Source organism: Chrysochloris asiatica, unplaced genomic scaffold (genome assembly GCF_000296735.1).
Source record: "Chrysochloris asiatica unplaced genomic scaffold, ChrAsi1.0 scaffold00080, whole genome shotgun sequence".
In the NCBI taxonomy this organism is placed as follows: Eukaryota; Metazoa; Chordata; class Mammalia; order Afrosoricida; family Chrysochloridae; genus Chrysochloris; species Chrysochloris asiatica.
In genome coordinates this window covers 8,829,314-8,856,012 of record NW_006408598.1, presented here as the reverse complement: position 1 = coordinate 8,856,012, position 26,699 = coordinate 8,829,314, and the positions used below count along the sequence as shown (strand labels likewise).

At 38.2% G+C, this 26,699-nt stretch overlaps 1 protein-coding gene across 1 annotated transcript in view; it reads right to left on the bottom strand.

Annotated features, from left to right (window-relative positions):
- FRMD4B (FERM domain containing 4B) overlaps positions 1-26,699 on the bottom strand; it is a 295,958-nt gene that overhangs the window by 51,988 nt on the left and 217,271 nt on the right. The window contains exons 8-11 of the mRNA XM_006865645.1: positions 12,926-13,009; positions 10,452-10,517; positions 3,844-3,901; positions 1,569-1,655 (exon numbers count right to left, since the gene is read on the bottom strand). Coding sequence (XP_006865707.1) covers positions 1,569-1,655; positions 3,844-3,901; positions 10,452-10,517; positions 12,926-13,009 — 295 coding nt within the window. The remainder of the gene's footprint in view (positions 1-1,568; positions 1,656-3,843; positions 3,902-10,451; positions 10,518-12,925; positions 13,010-26,699) is intronic.

Genomic DNA, 26,699 nt, shown 5'->3' with positions numbered 1-26,699 from the left:
TTCCAAATCAAAGGAGTGACACGGACCTAAGGACAATGGAGAGAAGGGATGGGAAGGTGGGGGGAAGGGAACCAGGAGTCACAGGGAAGAAGCAAATGACTGTTGTTCCACAGAAGGGACGGCCATCATTGAGCTGAAACGGAGGGTACTATTGGTGAATGTAAAACTGATGATCTTGTCTGTAAAGCTTCACTCAATCCACAATAAAAAAATACAAAGTAAGAATACTCATATTACTCTTGGGAATTCAGAAAGTATTCCTTGCTTCAATCCATCTTGGTCACAGCATTTATTAAGACAAAATTCTGATTGTGCATACATGCTCTCTTAATGTCTCACACAATCAATGGTAACCATTAAATGTTTAAGGAATTCTTAAACATCTCCAAGAAGCCTCATTTGCCCAACTCCACGGATCCAATAAAGTAGAGCTTGAACCTTAGAAAGGGGGGCTACGTAACCCCTTTAAATGGTCTGTGTCATTTCAGGACTCAAAGGAAGATTGTGAGCATTGATAGAAGCTAGGAAGACACTAGAATATGAATAGTACTGTGGTCTGATTACAAGTGCTGCTTTAGGGAGAACATGGCTGTCTGTCTACTTCACATTAAAGCAAGAGACAGAAGGATGTGACAGGTGATATTTAAGGCTGTGATGTCGGGTTGTGATTAGGCAGTAGGTTAACCATGGTCTGTTATTACAGGCAATTGTTTCTCTCTCAGGGAAGGCAGCAAGGAAGAAGGAGGCCACAAACCAGGGTGCCATTAATAAGCCTTTAAGTCATTAGAATGCTGAGTCAGCCCAGGGCAGACTGATGATCGCAATGATTCATCAATTCTTACAGAGACACAAATGTAGTGTCCATTTAGGTCAAGAGAACAGTGTTAAAATCAAATTGTAACACTTGACAAATGTTGGATTGGGCAAACGTTGTCTTAACAACAACAAAGGAAAATCAAATAGGAAATCATTAAACTTATTCAAGTCTGGAAAATCCAGAGCTGATAATAAACAGAAGAAACTGCTTTTTCTTTATAAAAAGCACAATTATTTATGTTAAAAATTATGACACCAAAGTAAGCAAAAAGAGTTAACAGTAGTACTAGAAAGTAAATTTCTTAAAACTGTGCCACTGACAGGTAATCAGCAAACATCTTGGCTTATGTCTTTACAATTTGTCCATCTCTCTTTTTACACAATATGCACATACCTATATTATTTATAAAACAAGTGACATCATATTGTTCTTAAATAGAAACCGAATTGTATGTACTTGTAAACTCTGCTGTGAGCAACATCCTTGAAGTTAAATCTTTGTGCCTAATTTTGATTCTTTCCTTAGAATAAATGACCATAAGTGGAATTCTTGTATAAACGGTACATCAATGATTTATACAATACAATGATTTTATATTTAATTAGAGTTTCCTCTCACTCTACGGCTTCATTCATGATAGTTCTTTGCCCAAGACTGCTCAGAGCTCCTGAGGCTGGCTGCATTGCTCTAGAAGAGTTTAAGCTTGGTTAATAACCTTTCCTCATGAGTGTCTGAAATGATTCATACTTACTTTCCGAGGCTTCACTTTATCTTGTAAATCATACTGGCCGATTCCTTTATAGCTGATTCCAAGCCACCAAGGAATTCCTTGTTTGTCCTAGAAGATGGAAAAGCTTGAGAACCAAGGCCAAATTGTTAACTCTTCTAGAAGTGAGATAATGTTTATCAATGCCAACCCTTAACAAGTTTCAGCAAGTCAAAATAAAGTGGACTTGGTCAATAAAACACCACTTAAAAACTTAACTTGTTATTAGAATGCCTTCTTAGAGTTTCTTCAAATAAGATCTACAAGGCAAAAGCTCTACAAGACCAGTATTGTTAATAACATCAAAGGAATGGAACATTAATGTTTTAATTAAACATAGATGAGAAATACACAGTGTAAGTAATTCAACTAAGAATTAATTCAGAGTACAATGCCAGTTTTCCACTAAAAATAAAAACATTCTTTGTTCTCTTAATCATTAACTTGCTATGAAGAATAGGGAGTTTTATAAGAATTACAAAGATGAGAAGAGTGGTTTCAAAATCTGATGCTTACAGATAATGAATATGGGGATATTGGAAAACACTGCTGGAGAGATGTACAATCCAGTAACACACGATGTCTGAATAATCAGTTTGAACACATATGAGGGAGGAGGTAAGCAGTGTCCCTCCCCATCCCGATTAATTTATCCTTTAGTCTCAATGCAAAGGATGTACTCACATAAGGAAAGAAAAAATTAAGTTTAGACAGATACTCATATGTAAATAAATGAAAAATTAGTAGACGTTAATATTGAATTAGTTCATATATTTAGTACAGTATATCTTTATTGGAATCCTGTTATGGCACTGTGGGTTAATGCAATGGACTGCAAAGTTGGTTTCAACTGCAAGGCCAGTAGTTCAAGCTCACCTGTAGCTCTTCTAAAACTCTATGCAGGGTCGCTATGAGTCGGAACCGACTCGATGGCACTCAACAACAATAGAGATGTCATTATTATTATTGGATCCCTGGTGTGGTACTGTAGGATAAACACTGGACCAAAAAGTTGGTTTGAATTGCAAGGTTCTTGGTTCAAACTCACCATCTGCTCCTCAGAAACCCTACACAGGGTCGTTATGAGTCAGAACTGATTTGATGGCACTTAGCAACAAAAATAGCCTTATGATGCAGGTATTTATTATCCAATCCCCTACCATTTGGAATTGCATAGGGAATTAAAACATTGTCATAATATAAAAATATTCACTCAAGAATTGAACTTGATTCAAAATTATCCATCAAAATTATTCCCTGTTCAAACAAAATTCTCTAACACTGTCTCATCTGCTCATCATCTCTAAAAATCTGTGAATCTCTTCTTGCTCATAAACATACTATGCAATACAAAACAAACCGATTGAAAAGTACGTGCAAACCCTACACACGTTTCAACTTTTTATGAAGTTGTTGAAATAACACTGGAGGTGCATGAGTTTCATATGAAAGCACTGTCAATTGAAGGGCTGGAAATGTTTGACAGACGATTAATTGGAAAAGAGAAAAATCAGCTAGGATAGCAAAGGAATACGTGTGTGAAAAGAAGATGATCCAGATATTTTAGGATGAAGAGGTCTTGGGAAAACACAGGAGTCCAGGGAGCGTAGTGATTTAAGGATTGGGCTGCTAACCAAAAGGTCTGCAGTTCATACCCGGCAGCCACTCGGCAGGGAAACATGAGGCAGTCTGCTGCTGTCAAGATTTAAATCGCACAGGGCAGTTCAACTCCGTGTTGCAGAATTTACTAAGAGTCAGAATTTACCTAATGGCAATGCATTTTGTTTTGTTTTGGGGAATATATGAATAGATCAAGAATTCTGAAAAACAGTATGCCTGACAGTTTGCTAAAAACTATAAGGTAATAATCAGGTATTTACAAATTTTAAATCATTCTTGCTCTAACTGTTGTAATTTCTAGAGATTACTTATACATAAATATGTTGTTGTTGTTGTTGTAAGTGCTGTCAAAGTCAGTTCCAACCCACAATGACCCTGTATAGGATTTCTGAGCAGTGGCTGGTGGATTTGAACCCCCAACCTCTCGGTTAACAGTCCAGTGCTTATCCTACAGCACCACACGAGGATTCTATACATATGTATTTTGTTGCTGTTACGTGCTGTCAAGTCAATTCTAACTCATAGTGACCCTGTACAAGGTTTCTGGGAGTGGTTGGTGGGTTTGAACTGTTGACCTTGTGGTTTGAAGTCATAAAGTATCATGAGCATTGTGAAAATTTTGTTATGTACAATTACTTACCTTTACTGCGTAGTAATGGACTCCATATGTTGGTAGAGTTTCTATTATTCTCATATACCTATGGAAAATGAATATCTATCATACTCTTGGATTAAAATATGCAGAAGACCCTAATAAGAGACAATTTGTATCTAATTTCCTAATATCACCATCCCTAATAGTACACCTCTAGTAGTAATAGGATAAACCTCTCTGGGAAGTAATATATTTAATCCTATCCAGAGTTTACACAGTTGTTAACTTCACTTTCAAAATGTGACCTGTTCTTTTCTACACATTCTGAAACATGCTATAAAAGAGGAGACACACACTTTATTATATTAGAGTATATTGTATTATAAACTCAAATTGTGTGTCTTTTTAAATGGAAGCGCATAGTAATGGAAATAATGAGAACTTTTGTGTCATACTCAAGGTCAGCAGTTTGAAACTAACACTGCTCCGTGGGAGAAAGATGAGGTGTTCTGTTCCGTAAAGATTTACAGCCTTGGAAACCCTGTGCAGGGTCACTATAAGTCGAAAACGACTCCACAGCACATCACCACCAACCACCACCATATGTTTAAAAGAAAAACAAGTGTCCCATATATCAACTATGGTTGTGGTTATACAATTGTAAACACCTGCCAATGCTCCTTGCAATGTACACTTAAAAAAAGGGTGATTTTTCTTGTAGTAAGGAAGTAAACCTTGATATTATCCCTTGCTAATTTTTACACTAATAATAACTGCTATTCACTGAACCTTCATTAGGTACCATTCACAGTTACAATGACTACCTGTGATTTATTCACGTCTTCAGTATGATGACCCAGGGTGGGGCTGCTTCTGGTGGTAGTTCTGCACTTAGCCTTTTACAAATAGGAAACAAAGACCTGAAAAGGCTGAGCAACTTGTCCTAAGTCAAACTGTCAGGATTTGAACTCATGACCAGCAGGTGCAAGAATCTTAAACACTGTGATTCTACCAATGTGATTTTGAGATGTACCTGCAGGGTTACTTTTTCTTTTATGTCTTATATGCATATATACCTTTTATGGATTTTCTTTTATGTATTATATACCTACCAAGAAGAGCACACCAAAATATTATATGAATGCTTAGTTTACCAAATGAATACCTTTGTAGCCACCATCATGGTCAAGAACTAGGCTGTGATTGGCCATAAACAAAGCTCAGAAGCTAGGAAGGGAAAGCAAAGAACAAAAGGAAATGAGGGACTCAGGGAGGAAGTGGGAAGAGCGCTGTTACAGGGAGTGAACTGCAAGTGATGTTAAGAAAAAAATAAATGTGTATGAATTGTTGAATAGAAAATTAATTTGTTTGGTAAACATTTACCCAAACAACACACACACATAAACTATCCTCCCTAAAACTCACCCCCCAGTGTACCGCTCTCTAGGATCACCATGGACTTCTCTTTATTTTAGGAAAGGTAGATGTGGCGGATAGAGAGAGGGAAGGAGCTGGCTTCAGAACTTAAGCCTTTATTTTGGCTATTTTCATTTATTAAGTATTTATGGTATAACTTGAAGATGTTTGGAGGTAGATTAAATTGTGTAACACTGCCACCCTGTCCTCAAGGATCTTGGTTCTTGTTTAATGCAAGAGGACTATTTAATGGCACATTATGAAGATCCATTTCTCTGGACTTAGCAATCAATACATGGACCGTTTTTAAGTCACTGACCTACATGTGAATAAATATGAGGTTACGTAAATGCACCAATGTCAAGAACCAATTAAATTACACAGGCAGTATTCAAACAAAGTGAATCTGACTCTGCTTTCTAGAACCTTAACAACCGCATCATATGGTACAATCTCTTATTGGAAACCACAAAGCTAACCATCAAAGGATGTAAAAAGACTTTGCGTTTAACCAAGGATACTTTGTAATGTGCTTACTAACCTAGTCTAAAATCCTACAGGTAAACTTTAATTCCTTTTTTTTTTTCAGTTCAGGAAACAAACACAACATCTTAAAAATTGTCAAGGACTGCACTGAAGAAGAAGTACTAACATCTGATCTTTGCCTTTACAATGCCAGAAGCTGGGCTATAATGAAAATGAGACTATATAGCCAATGATTACAATTGCTATCAAAAGGTTGTATAGCTACAACAAGTTGAATTTGCAAAAATTATGTGATAGATATATTTATAACAACAACAAGATGAGTAGCTGTTGGGATTCATGAGATTTAGGGTTTATATTTTCATGGAACAACTTAGGTAGTTGGTCTAGCAATGTGTTTAGTGCTTTGGTTCTATCTCCTAATTTGTTACATAGTGCCTGGGGTCTTAAAAGCTTACAAGCAGCTGTACAAGACACTGGATCCACTCACTACTACTGGTCTCTATTTATCTGGAGTAAATTAGGAAGAAGGGGAGTCAGGAACAGGAAGAGGAAATGAGATGCTTAGCAAATAAATGGCCTCCAGGAACAACTGCTTCATCATGAGACCAGAAGAACTGAATGCAGCCTGGCCACCATACTAAAAATTTGATCAAAGATTTCATACAAGAGTCCTATTTAAAAGGGGAAAATGCAGAACAGATAATCAAGTTCTTATGAATTTACAGACTTTCTGGAGCTACAGAGGGTAGATGAACTCCTAAAAATATTTAAATCTTAGACCAAAAATAGTCCCTGAAATTATCTTCAAACTGAACAATAGATTAACTACTTTAAACCGGTCTGCCTTACACATTATGCCACTCTGAGAATTAGTACATGGAATTAAACTGACAGCAGCAATTCAAAAGGCTGAGATTGGAACTTGAAGGGGCAGTGAGCTTATGTTAGTGGGGGAGGAACAACACAGACAAAGAAGCTGAGAATAACCGTACAACTTTAAGACTCTAAGAACTCAATGTCACTGAATGGCACAGATGAAGACTGTTGTATTGATGTGTGTTTTGTCGTGTATGTTCTCAACAATGACAACAGAATAAATAAAATTTACAAAAATGAAAGACCAAACACTGAACCTGGACACATTTTCTTCCAAAGCATTCATTCAACATGCATAGATCAGTGATCGTGTTACCATCAACAGTATGATTGTCAAAATTTCCATCATCATTACCAGAGGTAATCAAGGCCACCTGAACAATGACACCCCTTTACCCCTCCCTGATATCTGGTACCTACTAATTAACTCTGCTCTCTATACATTTGTCTAGTCTAGGTATTTTATATAAGTGAGATATCAGATATCTGTTCTTTTACAATGTAAGTGAACTAGTGTTAATGAATAGATGGTCACTCTAGATGGAGTAAGTTCCAGGGGCACACTGGTTAAGTGATCACCTGCTAAACAAAGAATGGGTTGGCAGTAACTCGTTGGGAGAAAGCTGTGGGACTCTGCTTCTGTGAAGATTTACAACCTTGGAAACCCTGTGGGGCAGTTCTATTCTATTTCATAGGGCCGCTAGGAGTGGTCATCGGTGCCACAGCAATAGGTTTGGATTTTGGTTAGCTCTAAAAGTCATAAAATTCATAAATACATCACTATGATTTATTCCGGGAACATGGTGGCTCCATAGATTAAGCACCAGACTGTGAAACACAAGGTTGGCAGTTTGAAACCACCAGCTGTTCCTAGGAGGTGAATGGGGCTTTCTGCGCCAACAAAGATGTTGTTGTTGTTGTTGTTGAGTGCATTGGGTCGATTCCGACCCATAGCGACCCTGCACAGGGTTTCCGAGGCTGTAAATCTTTACGGGAGCAGAAAGCCTCATCTTTCTCCCACGGAGCGGCTGGTCGTTTCGAACCGCTGACCTTAAGGTTCGCAGCCTGATTCGTAACCATTACGCTACCAGAGCTCCTTAAAGCCTCAAAAATCTTATAGAGGGTTGTTATGAGCCGGAACTGACTGGATGGCACTTATCAAAACAACAATCATCTATTCTTAGTAACATAAAGGAGTGGATGATTGAGCACCCATACACCAACCAAAGCAGAATCACAAACTGGGGAAACAAACCTGGTCTCCAGACAGGTTTTGTTGGACTCACATTGTATTAAATTTTTTTTTTATAATTTCTTCCCAATTGAAATTTTAGATCTGAATTTCTACTCTTGCCTCCTTTTCCCGAAGCAAAATTTCTCCAGCTCAACACACAACCAAAACCCACTGCCAGTGACTCAGTTCTGACTCATAATAACACTGCAGGGCACAGAGTAAGACTGGGCCATGGGGCTTCCAAGACTAGGACTTTAAGAGATTCTTATTTTTCTCCTATAAAGGGGCGAGTGGGTTTAGACTGGCAACCTTGTGCTTAGCATCCCAACACTTTACCAGAACTCATAGTTCACCAGTGTCCACTACTCGTATTGGCTTTTCTCTGGCCTACCTTTCTAATTTTTGTGATCTGTCTGAGTTAAAATAAAAACTATGGCACTCCTCGAGTAAGATGGCAGAACAGGCAGATGCACGGAGCCCCTCTGCCACAAAGACGCGAGTGGCTCCAAGTGAGACAGATAGAGATGCTGAGACTGGAGCGCTGAGCTTCAGAGGAGAGGGCAGAGGTGGAGCGAGTGCCAACTAGAAGAGAAAGCTGAACAGGAGCAGTGAGAGAGAAGGGAAAAGAGCAGCTGTGTAAGCTGACCGGGAGGAGTGCGGTCCTCACGAGCTTTTTCAAGCAGCTGTCACTACTGTGAACGGCAGGCACAGGACACAACTGAAGGTTGGTGGCAAGGGGGTGCAGTTCTTCCTCCCTGGCCAACCCTGTGGCCAGTGGCACCCCTCTGCTGTGCCTGGGGTCAGGCATTGAGCATAGTGCCTCTGCTTTGGGAGGTGTGTAACCCTGCCCCGAACTGTGCTACACAGTGAACAGAAAACTGCATTCACACTCCGAGTTTCTAACACATCCACCAGGGGACAGGTGGTGAGTGTCTGAGAGCACCCCAACATACAATCATCAGTTAAATATAAATACAATCACCATGTCTCAGAGAAAATAGACAATTTTAGCTTACTTGAAGAGTCAAGGAGAGTAGATCAAACAAGTAACAAAAATACAGAGTCAGAAAATATGTTAACAGAACTGGTATCAGAACTACCTGATAAGTCATTTAAAAAGTGCTATTTAGGCATCTTCAATGGGTTGTCATGATTATTGTGAAAACTGCATGAGAAACCAAGGAAAAACATAGACAAAACTAAAAAAATTTCAGGAAACAAACTGACAAAATAAACAGTGGGAAAAAAGCACATTGTAGAAAAACAATTAGAATGTCAGAAGATTAATACTAAGACTTTGGGAATGGATAATATACTGAAAGGGCCTAAGAGTAGAAGTGAAGGAATGGAAGGCCAGTTACTGAGCTTGAAGAAACATCTCTCAATATTCATCTACTAGAGGAAGAGTCAGAAGAGAAAAAAAAAAAAAAAAAAACACCAAGAAAATCCAAAGAAAGCCTAAGGTTTATGTATGGGACACTATGAAGAGAAATAACTTATGTGTGATTGGAATATCAGAATAGGAAGAGACAAAAACAAAATAAAACAAAAAACAACCCCCAATTCGCAATAGAGAATACTGTCCAAGAGTCGGAAGAAAACTTCCCTAACACCATGACAGAAAAGAAGCACTCATTCAAGAAGTTGAAAGAACTCCAAACAGGATAGACCACAAAAGAAAAACACGAGGTCATATTATAACCAAACTTCTCAAAAACCGAGACAAGGGAAGACTCCTGAGAGCAGCTCAGGAAAAGCGAAAAGTCACCTACAAAAGAACACTAACAAGACTGTGATTTCCAGCAGAAGCCATGCAGGCAAAGAAAGCAATGGAATGACATACATAAAACTCTGAAAGGCCAAAAAATTACCAGCCAAGAATCATATAGCCTGGAAAATTGCATATCCAATATGATGGTGGAATTAGGTCATTTTCAGAAAAACAGAAGTGAAAAGAATTAGTACAAGCCACACAAGCCTTCCAAAAATCCTAAAGGAAGGTCATTGGACAGAGAACCAACAACAGCAGACAGCAACCTGAAACTAACATACATGATGATACTGTCACCCAGAACTCAACTCAGATATAGAAGCAATCGAAGTAAAACAGAACTGGAGAGGCTGCTGTACAACAACAACAGAAAGATACAGTAAAAAGACAGAATACTATAATTATACAACTTAAAAATGAAGAGGAAATCAAGGACGATTTCAACAACAAAAAAATTGAACTGTACCCCTAAAAACTAGGACAAGCCTTATTGCTAGCCCTAGACTAACACTTACCCCTAACCCTAACCCTAACCTTAACACTAACCCTAGCACTAACCCTAACCCTAGCCCTAACCCTAACCCTAGCCCTAACCCTAACACTAACCCTAGCCCTAACCCTAACCCTAACCATAACCCTAACACTAACCCTAGCCCTAACCTTAACCTTAACCCTAACCATAACCTTTACACTAAACCAAGTCCTAGGTCTAGCCTAGATCTAACTATAGTCCTAATTCTAGCCCTTATTCTCACCCCCCAATAAACTATGTACATAAAAACTATATTGCAAAAATCATTTCAAATGTCTTCTTCCAACAGAAAACATTAAAAAGAGATCTTAGCAAAAGAAAAGAAAGATACTTACTGAACCACAGCTTGGCCACGAGTCAGACCTTTGATTTTCAAATAATGTTCAATGACTCTGTCCTCGCTGTAAAACAAGAGCATGAAACGCATATTAACACATGAGATACAGACTCACCTAAGATTCTCAGGTGGCTGTTGGATACTTAGCAATCATGGTGTGATGCTATAAGATAAGCACTGCAATGCAAGGATGGTTTGAACTGCAAAGTTGGCATTTCGAACTCCAGAGCAGCTCCTCGGAAATCCTATATGGGGTCCCTACGAGTCAGAACCCACTTGACAACACTTAACAATACATTGGGCACTTGAGAGATTTCTCAAGACTTCACCAGTTTGTTTGGGAGACTGTCTGGTTGATCTTTTCTTCTATAGGACACAGGTTCCTGAAAGTTAGACATTTAACTATCTCATCATGCCTTTTACCATATACCTTAAAAAAACAAAAACTTAGCTTCTTAGAAAAAGAAGCACAACATCAGTTCCTCAAATGGAAGACTAGTATCCTTTGTTATAGCCAGTGATAAATGATAAAAACAAAATAAGATTATTAAAGGTTAGAGAACATGGCTGGGGAAGTTTTGAACACAAGATCTACCTTTTCTTTGTTTAACAAAGACAGATGATCAAGTGAGAAGTTTCTCCTTGAATTATGCAGAAAGATTTTTAAAAGAATTAAAATGGCAATCTAAAAGCGGTGATTGGTTTGTCACCATTTAGCAGCACCCAGTTTTAGGAGAAGAACCCTTTCAATTGTTCCAGGATAAAACTTGCTCACTAAAAAGAAGAGAAGTGGGCTGAAGTCTGATAACCCTTGAATTCATTCAGTTATCTAATCCTCCTTTCAGACAAGATAACTATTTAGTCATATCTCAACTATGACCTAGAAGTATAAATATTTTTATCTCTGTTATCTGGTTTTTATCTGTAAGGTTTTACCAAGAGCTTGTCTAAAGTAAGACCAGTAATCAGTCTTAATAAGGCCTGTGTTTTTCTCTTAAGAAACTGTCACTTAATTGAAAAAGATTCCAAAATTAGGACGCAAATTATTCATTACTCATTTTCACTACATGCTTATAAAACACAGTTCAACTTTTATATTAAAGCAAGAAAGGTTGAATACTTACTTTGTACCTGTTTTGTTTTCTGGAATCCTGGTACAACACTGTAGGATAAGTACTGGGTTGCTAACCACAAGGTCAGTGATTCAAACCTACCAGCTACTCCTAGAAAACCCTATACAAGATTGCTGATTCGGAGCAGACTCCATGGCACTTAACAACAACTACCTGTTTTTCGGTGGAAAAGAAATCTATCTTCATGTTTCAGGCACTTAGAGCAAGGAAAATACACTTAGAAAGATTATAAGTAATTCAAAGGGGAAAAGTAATTTTATAGGAAAAAAGTGGTGTGGAAAAGAAAAGCTAATCAGACCTTAAAAACCCTTGAAAGCCAGCTCACAACCACTCTCTGGGGCCTAGATATTAAATTGAGTCTCTTTCCAGGGCAAAAACTCTCCTATTCACCCACTACGTCCTATGGACCTTCATCTGGCTTGCATTTCTCATTTTTGTTACCTACCGCAAGCTAACAGACAGATATCTGAGTTGGTGACATGAATGCATGGCATGGTCCAAGATATCTTTCAACTTTCTGGTAAAATAACTTCCAACCAGATGAGGACTGTACACAAAAAATGTACGTAGTAAAAATCATTCAAAAGCCTTCTTAAAGTAGAAAACATTAAAATTATAACTGCAAAGAAAGACTGTGAGACATGTATAGTAACATGTATAGCAGACTGTGAGACATGCATAGTAACATGTGAGACATGTATATCATGTATAGTAACATGTACAGTAGACTGTGAGACACGAGACATGTATAGTCACATGTGAGATGTTTAAAGTAACATGTACAGTAGACTGTGAAACATGTAGCATGTATAGTAATGTGTGAGATGTGAGACACACATAACATGTATAGTAACATGTACAGTAGATTTGAGACATATGAGACATGTACAGTAACCTGTGAGATGTGTATAGTAGACTGTGAAACATGCAACATGTATAGTAACATGAGACATGTGAAACATGTTTAGCAACATGCGAGATGTATATAGTAACATGTACAGTACACTACAAAACATGTAACACATATAGTAACACGTGGGACGTGTGAGACATGTATAACATGTATAGTAACATGTACAGTAGATGGTGAGCCGTGTGAAATATGTATAGTAACATGTATAGTAACATGTAAGGCATGAATTGTAACCTCCATGAGATTTGACAAGATCCTCTTGTGGACAGATCCAGGTCTATCTATGGTTGTTTTTACACATTTGATGGGAATTTTTTTTTGTGTGTGTGTGTGCACTTTTAAGTTTCTAAAGAGCATACAGTTGTTAATGGAGGTTATGAACAGGGTAACTGGATAGCACACTCCTGTTATCCTGACTTGACTTACCAGTAAGCAAGGGATGGGTGCTCCTGAAGAGTTTTGGTTGGAAAGACTGGTAGTGTCTTTAAATCTTTCCTGGCATTTTCATCACTAAAAAGAAAAGTAACGCAGTAATGTCAGTTACTGGTACCTAAAAAGATTTCAAGTCAATTGCCAACTGAATGAAATCCATAAAGCATGCTTCCAACAGTGGAAGGGTCTGTCAAAACTTTGCAGTCAACACACATAAGAATACAGATTCTTAACTAGAGACAGTCTCCAAATTTGATAAATGAAGCCTAGAGATATTTTGAATCTTTAAAAAGACCAACAACAATGCAGTATTAAATTTCCATAATCCCATTTTCCTTATTCTACTCATAAACTCACAGCTATTTTCACTGAACATTATTTTGTACACCCATTTTAGTATACAACTCTGAATATAATTGTACATACTTCAAAGGCTGTATTACTCAGCATTCTTCACGTTTCATTATACACTTTCTCCATGATCCGATAGCACCCTTAAAATTATCTTTTTTGTTGTTGTTACTAAGTGCCATCAAGTTGGGTCTGACTCATAGTGACCCTGTATAGGGTTTCGGAGACGCATCTTGTAAGATTGGACTGCTGACCTTGCAGTTCAGACTTTGCAGCCCAGCGCATTAACCCACAGTGCCACACCAGTACTTCATAATCAACTTTAAAGGCTACATGATTCTACCATGTTAGAATATCAGTAATCATAAAACCATTCACATAATGTTACCATTTTTCAAAACAGATATGATTGAAATAAAAGTAATTTCCTATTACTCTTTTCTGTTATTTCCTTATCATTCCCTTAAAAAAAATAGACCAAGTCTACCATATATGAAAATCACTTACACAGAAGATAACTTGGGAACATATCTACAATGAAACCCAAGTATCATTGAAATCACACCATGTAAAAGAAAATGTATGTCTAAATGCTTTTAAGATGACACATTTCTAGTTATACAAAGAGAAGGGTGTGGCCTTTGTGGAACGTAACAGAAAGGACACCAGTAGTAATCACCAGTCAAAGCTGGTCTTAGTAATTAAAATTACTTTCTAGAGTCTATAAGATCCTAGAAGAAGTACATGTAAAAGCTATTCAAAATCCCAATGAATGTCACTGAATTGTACATGTAAAAAATGCTGAAACAGTGGAAGCTTTGCTTGCATATATGAGGGGACTTCAAAAAGTTCATGAATAAATGAAATTAAAAAACAACTAAAATTTCCCACAAACTTTATGAAGCCCCCTCATACATTGATCACACACAAAGAAATCCAGATCAAATCAGTGCTCATTAAACAGCACATTGCTAATAAAATAAAAAAAAAATGAAAACAATAGAGAATAAATAAAATGAGAAGTTTGTTCGTCAAAAAGAGAAATAATAGACTGACAAAACAGAAAAGCTGCAAATAAACAAAACAAGAAACAAAAAGGGGGAGTTGCAATGAATCCAGTAGAAATAAAGAGAAATATGATACAAAATTATGAGCTGGATGGAAACAAATGGGATAAACTAGGTGAAATGCACACGTTCTTAGAAACACAAAATATACCCAAATTGACTCAACAGGAAAGTCTCAGCAGACCCAAAACAAGTGAAATTAAATCACTCATGGAAAACCTCCCCCCTCAAAAAAGTTCTGGCTTTACTAAGGAATTCACTAGGGGATTTAAAGTCTTCCAAAAGATAGAGATGCAAGCAGAACCTTGATTGATGAGCTAGACAAAGGCACTACATACCCAAAAGAAAACGACAGACCATTATCTTTTTATGAATATAGATGTAATCTTCAACAAAATGCTAGTGAACAGAGTTCAACAGCATATTAAAAGAGTCATAAACCATGGCCAAGTGGGATTTACTCCAGGAAGACAGGGATAGGTCAATATCAGATGATCTATTTAATACAACACGTCAGTAGAACAAAGGAAAAGAATCACATCATTATTTTTATGGATGCAGAAAAACTTTTGACAAAGTCTAGCACCCTTTTTTGGGTGAACCCTAAAGATTGAAATAGAAAGGTAATTCTTCAATATGATTCATGGCAGCTATGAAAAGTCAACAGCCAACATTATAATAATGGGGAATAGACTGAACACTTTCCTCTTGAAACAGAAGATGAGGATGTGTACTCACACCACTTTTATTCAACATTGAATCAGCAGTCCTAGCCAGAACAATTAAACAAGAAAAATAAAACCTATCCAGACTGAAAAAGAAGTAAAATTATCTCTATTAGCAGATTTTGGTCAAGTGATTTTTGACAAAGGCTACATCCATTATTGGGCAAAGACTAGTATTACATTCCTACTAGGATGGCTAAGACGATAAAATAGAAAATAACAAAAGTTGGCAAGGATATAGGGTACTTGGTACCCTTATCCATTAATGGGGTTGTTGTTGTTGTTATGTGCTGTGGAGTCGGTTCTGACTCATAGCGACCTGTGCAGGGTTTCCGAGGCTGTAAATCTTTATGGGAGCAGAAAACCTCATTTTTCTCACGCGGAATAGCTGGTAGTTTCGAACTGCTGACTTTACGATTCGCAGCCCGTTTTGTAACCACTACTCTACCAGAGCAAAATAGTACAGCCAGTGAAAAATTCAAAAACTAAAGTTAGAATCATATCCAGTAATTCCACTGCTATGTATATACCCAAATGACTTGAAAATGAGACTCAAAAAGAGACTTGTCCATCAACAGTCATTATAGCACTATTTACAACAGTCAGAAGATGGACACAATCTCAATGCACGTCAATGTGCTGCATACATACAATGGAATCCAACTCATCCATTGTATAACATTAAGTGTTGGTACATTCTACAGCAAAGATGGAGCTTGAAATAAGTCTATCATAAAGCACAAATAGGATATGACCTCACTTACATATATAAAAAAACAAGAAAAGGGAAATATATAGAGACCAAAGTTTATTAATGGTTACCAGGGGTGGGAGGTAGGGGTTAAGAGTGATGGAAAAATTACATTGATTACAGGTAAGTTTGTAAAGATAATTATTGTAATTGCTGTCGATAAGTTGTACAGCTGTAAGTTGTACAGCTGTTAATAGTTGACTTGACAAAAGTTGTGAAAGATATATTTACAATAATGACTAAAAAAAAAAAAAAGTGCCTGCTGAGGCTGATCGTGCATAATCAAATCCTTTCTAGGATTTAGTTCTGAGATTTGGAGGTTCAGGGTACTGGTTTTATGGGAAATCCTAGTTACTTTGCCGAATAAAATGTTTAAAGCTTCTGTTTTACCTTTAGTCTCAGCAGCTTGCAAGCAGCTATTCAAGGCACAGCAGCTGTTGTCTGTTCAACTAGAGCCACAGAGGAAGAAGTCACAAATGGGAATAGGATATAGAATGTATGGCTAACTGTCTCCAGGAATGACTGCCTGCTTTGCTATGAAACCTGAAGAACTGGATGGTGTGTGACCACCATTCCTGAACACTTTGATCCAAGACTCCATAGAAGCACGCCGATCAAATGAAGGAAGATGCAGAATAGGATTTCAAATTCTCATGGACTCTAGATTGTCAGGAATCCTAAAGGGTATGAACTGCTGAGACTATAGCCCTGAGACAATCTTTAAACGCAAAAATATTCCCTGAAGTCTTCTTAAAACTAAACAACAGCTTGGCTTAACTGTAAAAAAGGTCTGGCTTGACAGTGTGAGGAGACCTGAGGACTCCTGGACCGAGAGTCAGTGGCGTGGCCACGGAGGACTCAAGTGGAGAGTGGAGCTGCCGGCTGATGGGAAGAGAGGGCATGTGCACAAGATCACCCACACTTACAGATGACACCCACGTGACCAGGACCGGATGACTAGATGATCAGAGCTCAACCAGGAGAAAAAAGATGAGAAAAAAAAAAAAAGAAAAGAAAAGATTGAGCTGATACAGTCTGATGAACTTGACCTATACCTACGAATGCAGTGACTCAAAAGAAGGAACAAATCCTTACAGCAAGAAACATTCCCACCCCCTCCACACACAGAGCAGACAGAGATGGGCAACTTGGACATTGGATACTCAAATGGGGAGGGGGGGTGGACTACAAAGGCAAGAAATGACTGGCTTACAAGCTTTCAAGAGGGAACCTAGAGCCAGGGGGCATGGAGGAAGGCAGAATCACCAGTGAGTACTATCCAATCTGTCTAGGTGGAGCTGATGAAATGAAATACAGATGGGTTACTCGCGATACTGCAGTGAATAATGGTTATCAGGACTGATTGTGAGGGTTGGAAATGCAGGGGTAGATGTTTTATAGCAAGGAAGGGAGTGATTATTTCTCCAGTCTAGGAGCGGAGGTTTCTGGGACCACCAATGGAGAAGAGCCGAGAGCGGGACCCTACCCAGAATAGCCTGAGATGGAGACAGAGATGGAGAGGGAGAGGGACTGTGGGCCAAAGACTAGGGGATGGGGGTGGGAATAGAAGTGTAGAGGACGGGTTTCTAGGATATCCCCTTTGGTCGGAAGATGATGCATGGAGGGGATTGTAACCATGGCAATGAGATGATCTAGGATGGAATGAATGTAAAACTAAAGTTCTCTCATGTAAACTATCATATAATTCACAATAAAACATTTAAAAGAAAAAAAAAAAAGGTCTGCCTTGAGCATCTTGTTCTTTTATAAGCTATCTACATGTTTACAAACAATCTAATTGACACCAGCAACTAGAATAATTAAATAGAAACCTTGAGAACAGTGTGTTTATATCAATGAGGGAGAAACAATTCAAAAAAGGATGCTCAGAATGATTGCACAGCTTGAAGGATGAAATCAATATCACAAAATTGTACAAGAAAAACTACTGAATTGCTGTATGTTTTACAGTGCATATTTTGAATACACAAAAGTCACTAACAAGAAAAAAAAAAAAAAAAAAAAAGAAGACTGAATGTACATTAACAAAAAAAAAAAAAAAAAAAGACTGAACACTGAATCTAAGGCACATATACTTCCAAAACATTCCATCTAAATGTATAGCTCACAAGGGGACGTATTACCACCAAGACGACTTAGAGCCAAGAGAGGAGAGGGTCTTTAGACCTGGGGGTCCCCACACTGTGACATTCCTAGATTCTGGGGAAGATGATGTTAAGACACAGAAAAGTCTCCAACGACTGACTGCTGGGCCCTGTCTCCAGAGCTGACAGAGAAAGAAAGCCTTCCCCTAGAGCTGGTATTCTGAATATGGATCTCAAACCTTCCACATTTGAGAGAATACATTTCTGTTTGTTAAATTCAAAACCAAACCAACCAAACAAAACCAACATATACAGACAATGGTTACATGTTCAAACTAGGGAACCAAACGCTGTCTCCAGACTGGCTGTTTTGTCCACATTGTACTGTATTAGAAACTGCTTACTTCTGTTACTTAATCAAGCTGGGTTTAAGTGGGTCTCCTTCAACGTCTGCAGAAAAGTTGTTTTCCGGATCTATCATCAAGTATCCTGACCATGCCACTTGACAACCAAGGGAGCTCACTGTGCAGACTGTTGAAGAACTTAGTGTCTCTCAGAAATAACAGATCATTCGAATGAGTGTGACCACGTTTGGAAACATGATTTGCATTTGTCCACAATACATTTCCCAACCAGGTTTGTGGTTTTGTGGCCCTTCCTAAATGTGAAAGATCCAGGTTTCCAAATCACCACAGGAAATAAAAGGTTGCTTTGCTCCAGGTCTTACATAAGGATAAATCTCGCTATTCATTTGAAATCTGAGCTCTGTGGCTTACCCACATTGACAATCTTGGAAAACTGGTTTTGGCTACCTGAAAATCAAAATAGACCACAATCCAATTAATTCATATTTAAAGGTCACCTGTCAACTCTCAGTAATGATATTTGTTTTTCTTAATAATACCTTTTATGTATTTCAAATCCCCTTTTCTTTGAAAAGAAGTTGGCTTGTGCAGCAACTCGAAAGATTAGATAGGAACCTTAGGGGGGCAGTGAATTTATGTTAAGGGGAAGAGGAACAATTCAGAAAAGGAGGAAGAAAAGACTTGCACTGCTGTTGTGTAGTGAACGTAATCACACCGAAGAATGTAACCATAGTCACTGAATTGTAGGTGTAGATACTGTTGAAATAGCATCATGTTTTGATGTGTATATTTAAAAATATACATTTTATAATACAGAGCAACCAAACTAGAATGAATAAGAATGTGGATACATTGTAGGAAATTTAACTATTGTTACCAAACAATCTGTATAGAAATTGGCAAATGGGAACCTAACTTACTGTGTAAACTTTCACAGAAGATCCAACAGTATTTAAAAAAGTGAAAAGAAAAATAATTCAGCATGTGAGTTTTGTGAAAACCAAATACATGTGCATATTCTAAAATGATTGATTAAAGACAACACTTCTTGTTACTAATTATCAACATCAACTTCACATATGTTATTTTCGGAGTCCATGTGAACCCTCTGCTATTTTCTCACAAGCCAGTCTAGTATTCATTTATTTATTTAGATTAGCATAATTCTGTGGCAATCAAGACCTCAAAAGACTGAAAGCTGCTACCCATCATAAATCAACAAATACGTAGTAAGTGTGTATTACATGCAGATGTGTGTGTCATATGATGGAGTGAGAAAAGAAGAGAGGAGAAGAGAAGAGAGAACTTTTACCTGCCTTTTACTCAATAAGCTCATGGTTGAGAAGAAGGGAAAAAAGGAAGCTGGAAACCGCTGCCCTGTTATAAGATTTCAGTTTCCATGTTCCTCAAATACAAACACTTCATTCACAGTGCTGAGATTTTGCTAGGATTTAAACAAAAATCTTTCAAACCATTTCTGCTAAATGCAAGCAGCATTTATATTTAATTCCTAATTAAAGAAACAGTTGCATTTTTCATCTGGAGGAATATACCACTCTTGCTGGACTCACTGAAAGATGAGCTTTGGTCTTCAACATGTTGTGTTCCTAAGGAATTTTCAAGAATAGTTTAAAACTATATACAAAAGGAACGTACTCCAGTTACAAAATATGATTAGATGTTATGCATCTGAAAATACTCGCTGAAAAATTACCAAAAGATAGGATTAAACACTGGACTGGTAACTAAAAGGAAACCCTATAAGGGGTTGCTGAGTCGGAGATGACACAACGGCACACAACAGTGATCAGCAACCATGATGCAATGTTCTAAAGAATCAATTTTGGTCTCAGGGTTAAGAGTATAAGAAAGTTCATCCATTAAGACCTATTTCTTTCTTTTTTTTGCTATTAACCAATCACATGGGAAGCAACTAACATGTCAGTTAATAAGGGAGTGGCTTAGAGCTTTTTTAAAGTAGAGTTTATTGTTGTTATTGACAAATACAATTGAGCTGGTTCTGACTCATAGCAATCCTGTACAGGGTTCCCAAGGAGCAGCAGGTGAGTTTGAACCGACGACTTTATGGTTCAAATGGACTTTGCAGTCCAGTGCTTATCCAACAGCAACACCAGAACATCTCTTTGTTGTTGTTGTTGTTGTTGTTGTTAGTGCCATCCAGTCGCTTCTGAACCAGAGGCAATTTTCCCCCATAGGAGATGCTGACCCTGAATTGCTAATACTTCACCATCATCAGTTCCTAGGATAGACAATATATCCTGCCACAACAAAGAACTAGCCAGTTAAAATGTTAACAGTACCAAGTGTGACAAATCTAGCATTGGTTTATTATTTGTTTTAAATTCTGATAATTCACTGCTGAAGTTTTTTGATGCCTATCTTTTAGACTTTTTAAAAAAAAATAAATTTTCTTATGTGCCACTCCTAGAAGATAAATATCCAGGACCTCAAATACCAAGTAAAATGAGCATAATCAAACCACCTGGGTTAGTTACAGATGAAAAATGGTAAGATGGATTCCACATCAGACGCAGGGAGACAAGGGAAAAGGTGGAGACTATGAGGAAGAGAACTAAAACACTGTCCCAGCTACATAAAACATGCCAAAGAGCAGCATCATCAACTTGCATAAACTGTTAGTACAGAATGGGTAGGAAGGTGCCTTCTCAGTTTCTCAACTTGGCTTCTAGATTCAGATCAAGATTTAACAGTGCAAACTGTCAGTGGAGGTGTTGGTGTGCTGCGGAGTTGGTTCCGACTCATAGCGACCCTGCACAGGGTTTCTGAGGCTGTAAATCTTTACAGGAGCAGAAAGCCTCATCTTTCTTCCACAGAATGACTGGTAGTTTCAAACTGCTGACCTTGAGGTTAGCAGCCTGACTCATAGCCACGATGCTACCAGAGCTCCTTATCTGTCAGTAGTGCAAGAAAAAAAGAGACATGGATGATTATTTCAAATTTGGAATCTGGATGATCCTAAATGTTAATTCTTGAGAAAGAACACAGCTTATTTCTTTGTATTTGAAGAGGATCCTGTTCCCCTTCATATCTGGTCATTTGTGCTACCGCAGGACATCCTTTCCTGGCGAATCTATAACATCTTTCCTGTAAGAACCTACTTAATACAGGAAGTTTCTAGCAAGTCACCATCAACACTGCTACGATAGTGCTGTGGACTCGGTTGTAGCATTAAAAGAGAGAGCAACGGAAGACATAGAAGTTGCCTGGAATCGACTTAAAAGTGGGCTAAACACTTCAACAGCAGTGCACTAGTGGAAATCTAAACAGCTAACACAGAAGAAAAAGTGTTCAACTTCATACGCATTCAGAGAAATACAAATTAAATGCTCAGTTAACTGTCATTAAACATTGTTGTTGTTAAGTGCTGTTGAGTCTGTTTTGATTCATAGTGACCCTGATAGGGTTTCAAAGGAGCACCTGGTAGTTTGGAACTGCTGACCTTGCAATTAGCAGTCCAATGCTTATCCTACCATACCACACCAGGACTCGTATACACAAGACTGACAATTTTTAAAAACTGGCAATTCTTAATGTAAAGGAAAACATAGGAGAATAACCATTGCTTGCAGTACAACCGGGAACTTGGTGGCTCCATATGATAAGCAATGGATTGTGAACCACAAGGGCAGTGGTTCGAGCCTACCAGCAGTTCTGCAGGAGAAAGATGAGGCTTTCTGTGAAGATTTAAAGCCTTGAAAGCCCTATACAAGGTCACTACAAGTCGACAGCACTTAACAAGTAGAACAATAATTTTGGAAATTTGCATACATTATGACCCAGCAATTCTTTTCCTCGGTCTATCCCTAGAGAAATCTGTACACAAGAATGTTGACAACAGCGTTTTTCACAAAAAGACAAAGCAAATATCACAAATGCCTCTTACTAGGAACCAGACGCTATCAAGTCGACACTGATTCATGGTGACCCTACGTATACTACATGTGGTTGTAATGGCTGATTTCGCAAATGTAGTTTGCCAGGTCTTTCTTTGGAGGTACCTGTGGGTGCACTTGAACTGCCGAGCTTTCAGTTAAGCAGCAGAGCTTGCATTTGCGCCTCCCAGAAGAAGTCAGGACAGGGAAATAAGCCTGTAAGTTTAAGACCTCATGGATCCATGAGCTTGCAGGACCAGCCTGACCTGGCTTCAGCACATGAGGATCCTCCCAAGCAGGTGGCAAAGTTGACATAAATAAGGAGTAACTTCAAAGTCTATCAGAAGTGCCTGAAAGCAGTTGGAGAGGGGAGCAGACCTCAGTGGGGATGTCTGTGCCTTTCACTAATAGCAAACACATTCACCCAGCTGGGCATTTCTGACCCTCGTGGCAATGGCAGGTTTTAAAGATGCACTTGACTGGAACTGCCAGGAAGGACTGGTTTCTCTGGGTTCTGCCCCGAGAGAATGCTCCAAATCGACATGGCTTACTACTTCTCAGTGACCAAAACTGAAATGGCTTTTCTCCATTAATTCAACGGAAATTCAGATGTCACAATAAAGATTACACTCACATTTTATCTGATTATCTAGGCGGGTCCTCTCCCTGAGGTATGCCAGAGTCCCCTTTTGACAGTTTTCCAGAAGGAAGCAGCCCATGACCCACCACTTAGCCACTGAGACTATTCTGCAGAAGATTATTCCTTTTGGTGTCCTCAAACCCCCCCTTTTTTTATGAGCTGTTGTTTTTCCTTACTGACCTTAAACGTCCTGTAGGAATGTGCCAATCCCACTCATTTTGAGAAAGCCACACGGTTAGCAAAACTGGGGCCACCCTTTGTGTGCGCTGGAATGTTCATGTGGAAAAAGCCACCCCCAGCAAATGTGTGCACCTGCTTGTGGCTAATTGCGAGTTTACTCACAGCAACAATCAGCCACCTGCCATTCGGAGGCTGGAGAGGAAGGGCGTGCAGGCAATGAGCAAACTGTGGATGCCAGCACTTCTGGGGGAGAAGGAATTCAAGAACTCATGAATTTATGACTGCTGTCGTCTATGCTTGGAGTGGGGGCGATGTGCTAGGTTGTCAGGACTTTTTTTTTTTTTTAACAAAACAAAACAAACTCAAGCTCTAGAGCATAGACACATGGTAACTTGAATGATGGGGAAGGCAATTACAAGAGGAGGTTGGCATAGGAAAGATGAAGTTTGCAGACGATACAGGAAGGAATTCAAGAGTTAAAGTGAATAGAGGTAAATATTGTAGGTTGATGGTACGTGGAGGGGATTGCAGTCATTACTTATGGATAATGGTGATGATTACAGGTGATTAACAGTGTCATTGATCAGTACAGGTCAATAATGTTGACATGGCAAATGTTAAATATCATATATATATATATATATATATTGACCACAATATTAAGACTGTAATCAATGCACTAAAATATAAATGTAGAAATTGCTCAATTGGCAAATGTTTTGTTTGTATATATTGACCACAATTTTCAAAAAAGGTAGCTCGGGACAGGAGTTTTTTTCATTCCCACTTAATCATAACTGAATATCTCTAGCTCAAAAAATGTACATAGAAAACACAACTGATTGATTAAGTGCCTGTTCAAACACCTAAGATGAAGTCTTTAGCTTGTTAATAATAAGTGCAAATGTATCATGCAGCCTAAGTGTTGGCAGAAATTAAGTAATGGTCTGTGAAGAACTAAATACAATCAACCAATTTGACCTCATAAGTAAATACAGAGCACTCAGTGCAACAACAGCATAATATGGATTCTTTTACACAGCACATGGAACATTCTCCAGAAAAGATCATATATTAGACCACAAAGAAAACCTCAATATATTTTTTAAATCTATATATTTTTTAAAAAAATCTGAGAAGACAGCATCTTCTCAGATTAAAATACTATAAAATTACAAATCCACAATAGGAGTATCAAAAAAGAATCAAGCATATGAAAATTTAATAACATCCTGCTGAAAAAATAAAACAATTAAGAAATTAAATAAATTCCTTGAAACAAACAAGAATGAAAACATATCAAAACCTTTGGGACACAGCAAAAGCAGTGCTCAGAGGGCAATTTATAGCAATAAAAATACAATCAAAATAGAAGAGAGAATCAAAATCAACAGCTCCAACAATTATACAAAAAGCAGCAAAGGAAGTCTACTGGCACTTAAAAATAAATAAATAAATAACAAAGTTTAGAGTTAAAATAAATGAAATAGAAAAAAGAAAAAGAAGAGACAAAAATCAACAAGACAAGAAGTTGATTCTTCAAAAGGATTAACAGAATCAACAAACCATTGACAAATCTAACAAGAGAAAAGGAAAAGATACAAACAATAAATAAGAAATGTGATATCACAACAGAATTAACAGAAATAAAAAGGATAATAAGAGAAAACCATGAAGAATTGTACTCAAATTTGAAAATCTAGAGAAAATGGACAAATTTGTAGAAACACATGACCAATGTACCTAAACTAATACAGAAGAAAGTAGAAAACTTGAACAGGACGATAAGAGAAAAAATTGATCAAGTTATTAAAAAACTCCCAACTAAAATAAGTCCAGATACAGTTCAAGCTAACCAGCTGCTCCTCAGATACCTTATATAGGGTTACTTAGGGTCAGAACTGGCTCAATTGTCCTTAACAACAACAACAACAGGCAACTTTACTGGTGAATGATAAACATTCAGAAAAAAGCTGACACCAATTGTACCCAAACGATTCCAAAATATAGAAAAATACGGAAAGCTCTCAAGTTCATTTTATGAAGCAAGGATAATTCTGTTACCAAAACCAGGCAAAGGCATCACTAAGAAAAAAAAAAAAGACCAATATCTCTCATGAACATAAATGCAAAAATTCTCAACAAATTCCTAGCCAGTTAAATCCAACAATAGATCTAAAAAATAATACATCATGACCAAGTAGGAGTCATACTAGGCATGCAGGGATAGGTCAGTATGAGAAAAAGAATCAAGGCAATGTATCACAGGAAAAAAACACATGCTCTTATTTGATGCAGAAAAGGCATTTCACAAAATCCAACATTCACTTCTGACAAAAACACTCAACAAAATAGGATATAGATATGAAATTTCTCAACACAATTATAGAGTCTGGTGTGGTTCTGTAGGATAATCACTGGCATTCTAAGAACAAAATTGTTAGTTCAAACCCACCAGCAGCTCCTTGGAAATCTTATACAGGGCTGCTATAAGTCGGGACTGATTTGACAGAGCTTAACAACAACATACAAAACCAAGAGTCAACATAACTCTCAGCAATGAGAAACTGAAGCCATTCTTCTTCCAAGGAGGAACCAGACAAGGATGCCCTTTATCACCACTCCTATTCAATATTGTGTTGGAACTCTTAGCCAGAGCTATAAGGCAAGAAAGGGAAATGAAAGGCATCCAATTGGCAACTCTGTAGATGGTATGATCTATACTTAGAAAATCCCAAACACTCAGCAAGAAAATTATTGGAACTCATTGATAGATTCAGCAAAGTGGTGGTGGTTATGTGCAATGGAGTCAGTTTGGATTCACAGTGACCCTAGGAGTAAACCTTTACTAGAGCAGAAAGCCTCATTTTTCTCCCGTGGAGCAGCTGAAAGATTTGAATTGGTCACCTGTGGTTGGTTAGCAGACCAACTTGTAACCCACTACGCTTGCTACCAGAGCTCCTTTTAAGCTCTTTTTAAGTGCCGTGGAGTCAGTTCCGACTCAAAGCAACTTTTACCAGGTTTCTAAAGAGCGGCTATTGGGTTGAACATCAGACCTTGTGGTTCGCAGTCCAGCGGTTATCCTACAGGACCACATTAGGAGTTCATAGCTCCTTTTGCCACCAAAAAATGAAATACTTAGGAATAAATCTAACCAGATAAACAAACACTACTACAAGAAACCAAGAGACAAGCAGAAATGGAGGACTAGACCATGCTCATGGATAGGAAGACTTAACATTGTTAAAAATGTCAAAACTACCCACAGAAATCTATAGCTACAATGCAATCCCAACCTAGCTTGAAACATCATTCTTTAAAAGAGATGGAGGACAACAAACAAGATGGCGGATCGGGTGGATGTATAGCAGAGAGCTCCGCCAACAACAACACAGAATACCTGACCAATCAGTTTCAGGGGCTGGTCCCAGAACTCTGAACCGCATATAAAGGAATACTTAGAAGGTTGGAAGGCTCACAGTTGGGGAATTTGTGGCAGAAGCAAGAAATCTATTGCTTTCTACTCCGGGATGCTCGGCTGCGCCAGGAGCCGCCATTTTGGGTGAGACCACGTGGGGGAAAGATCGGAGTGGCCACAGACGCCTGGCAGAACCGCTGAGATAAAGGTGTGGACATTCTTCTCTTTTGGTAGCTGTTCATTGGTCCCTTG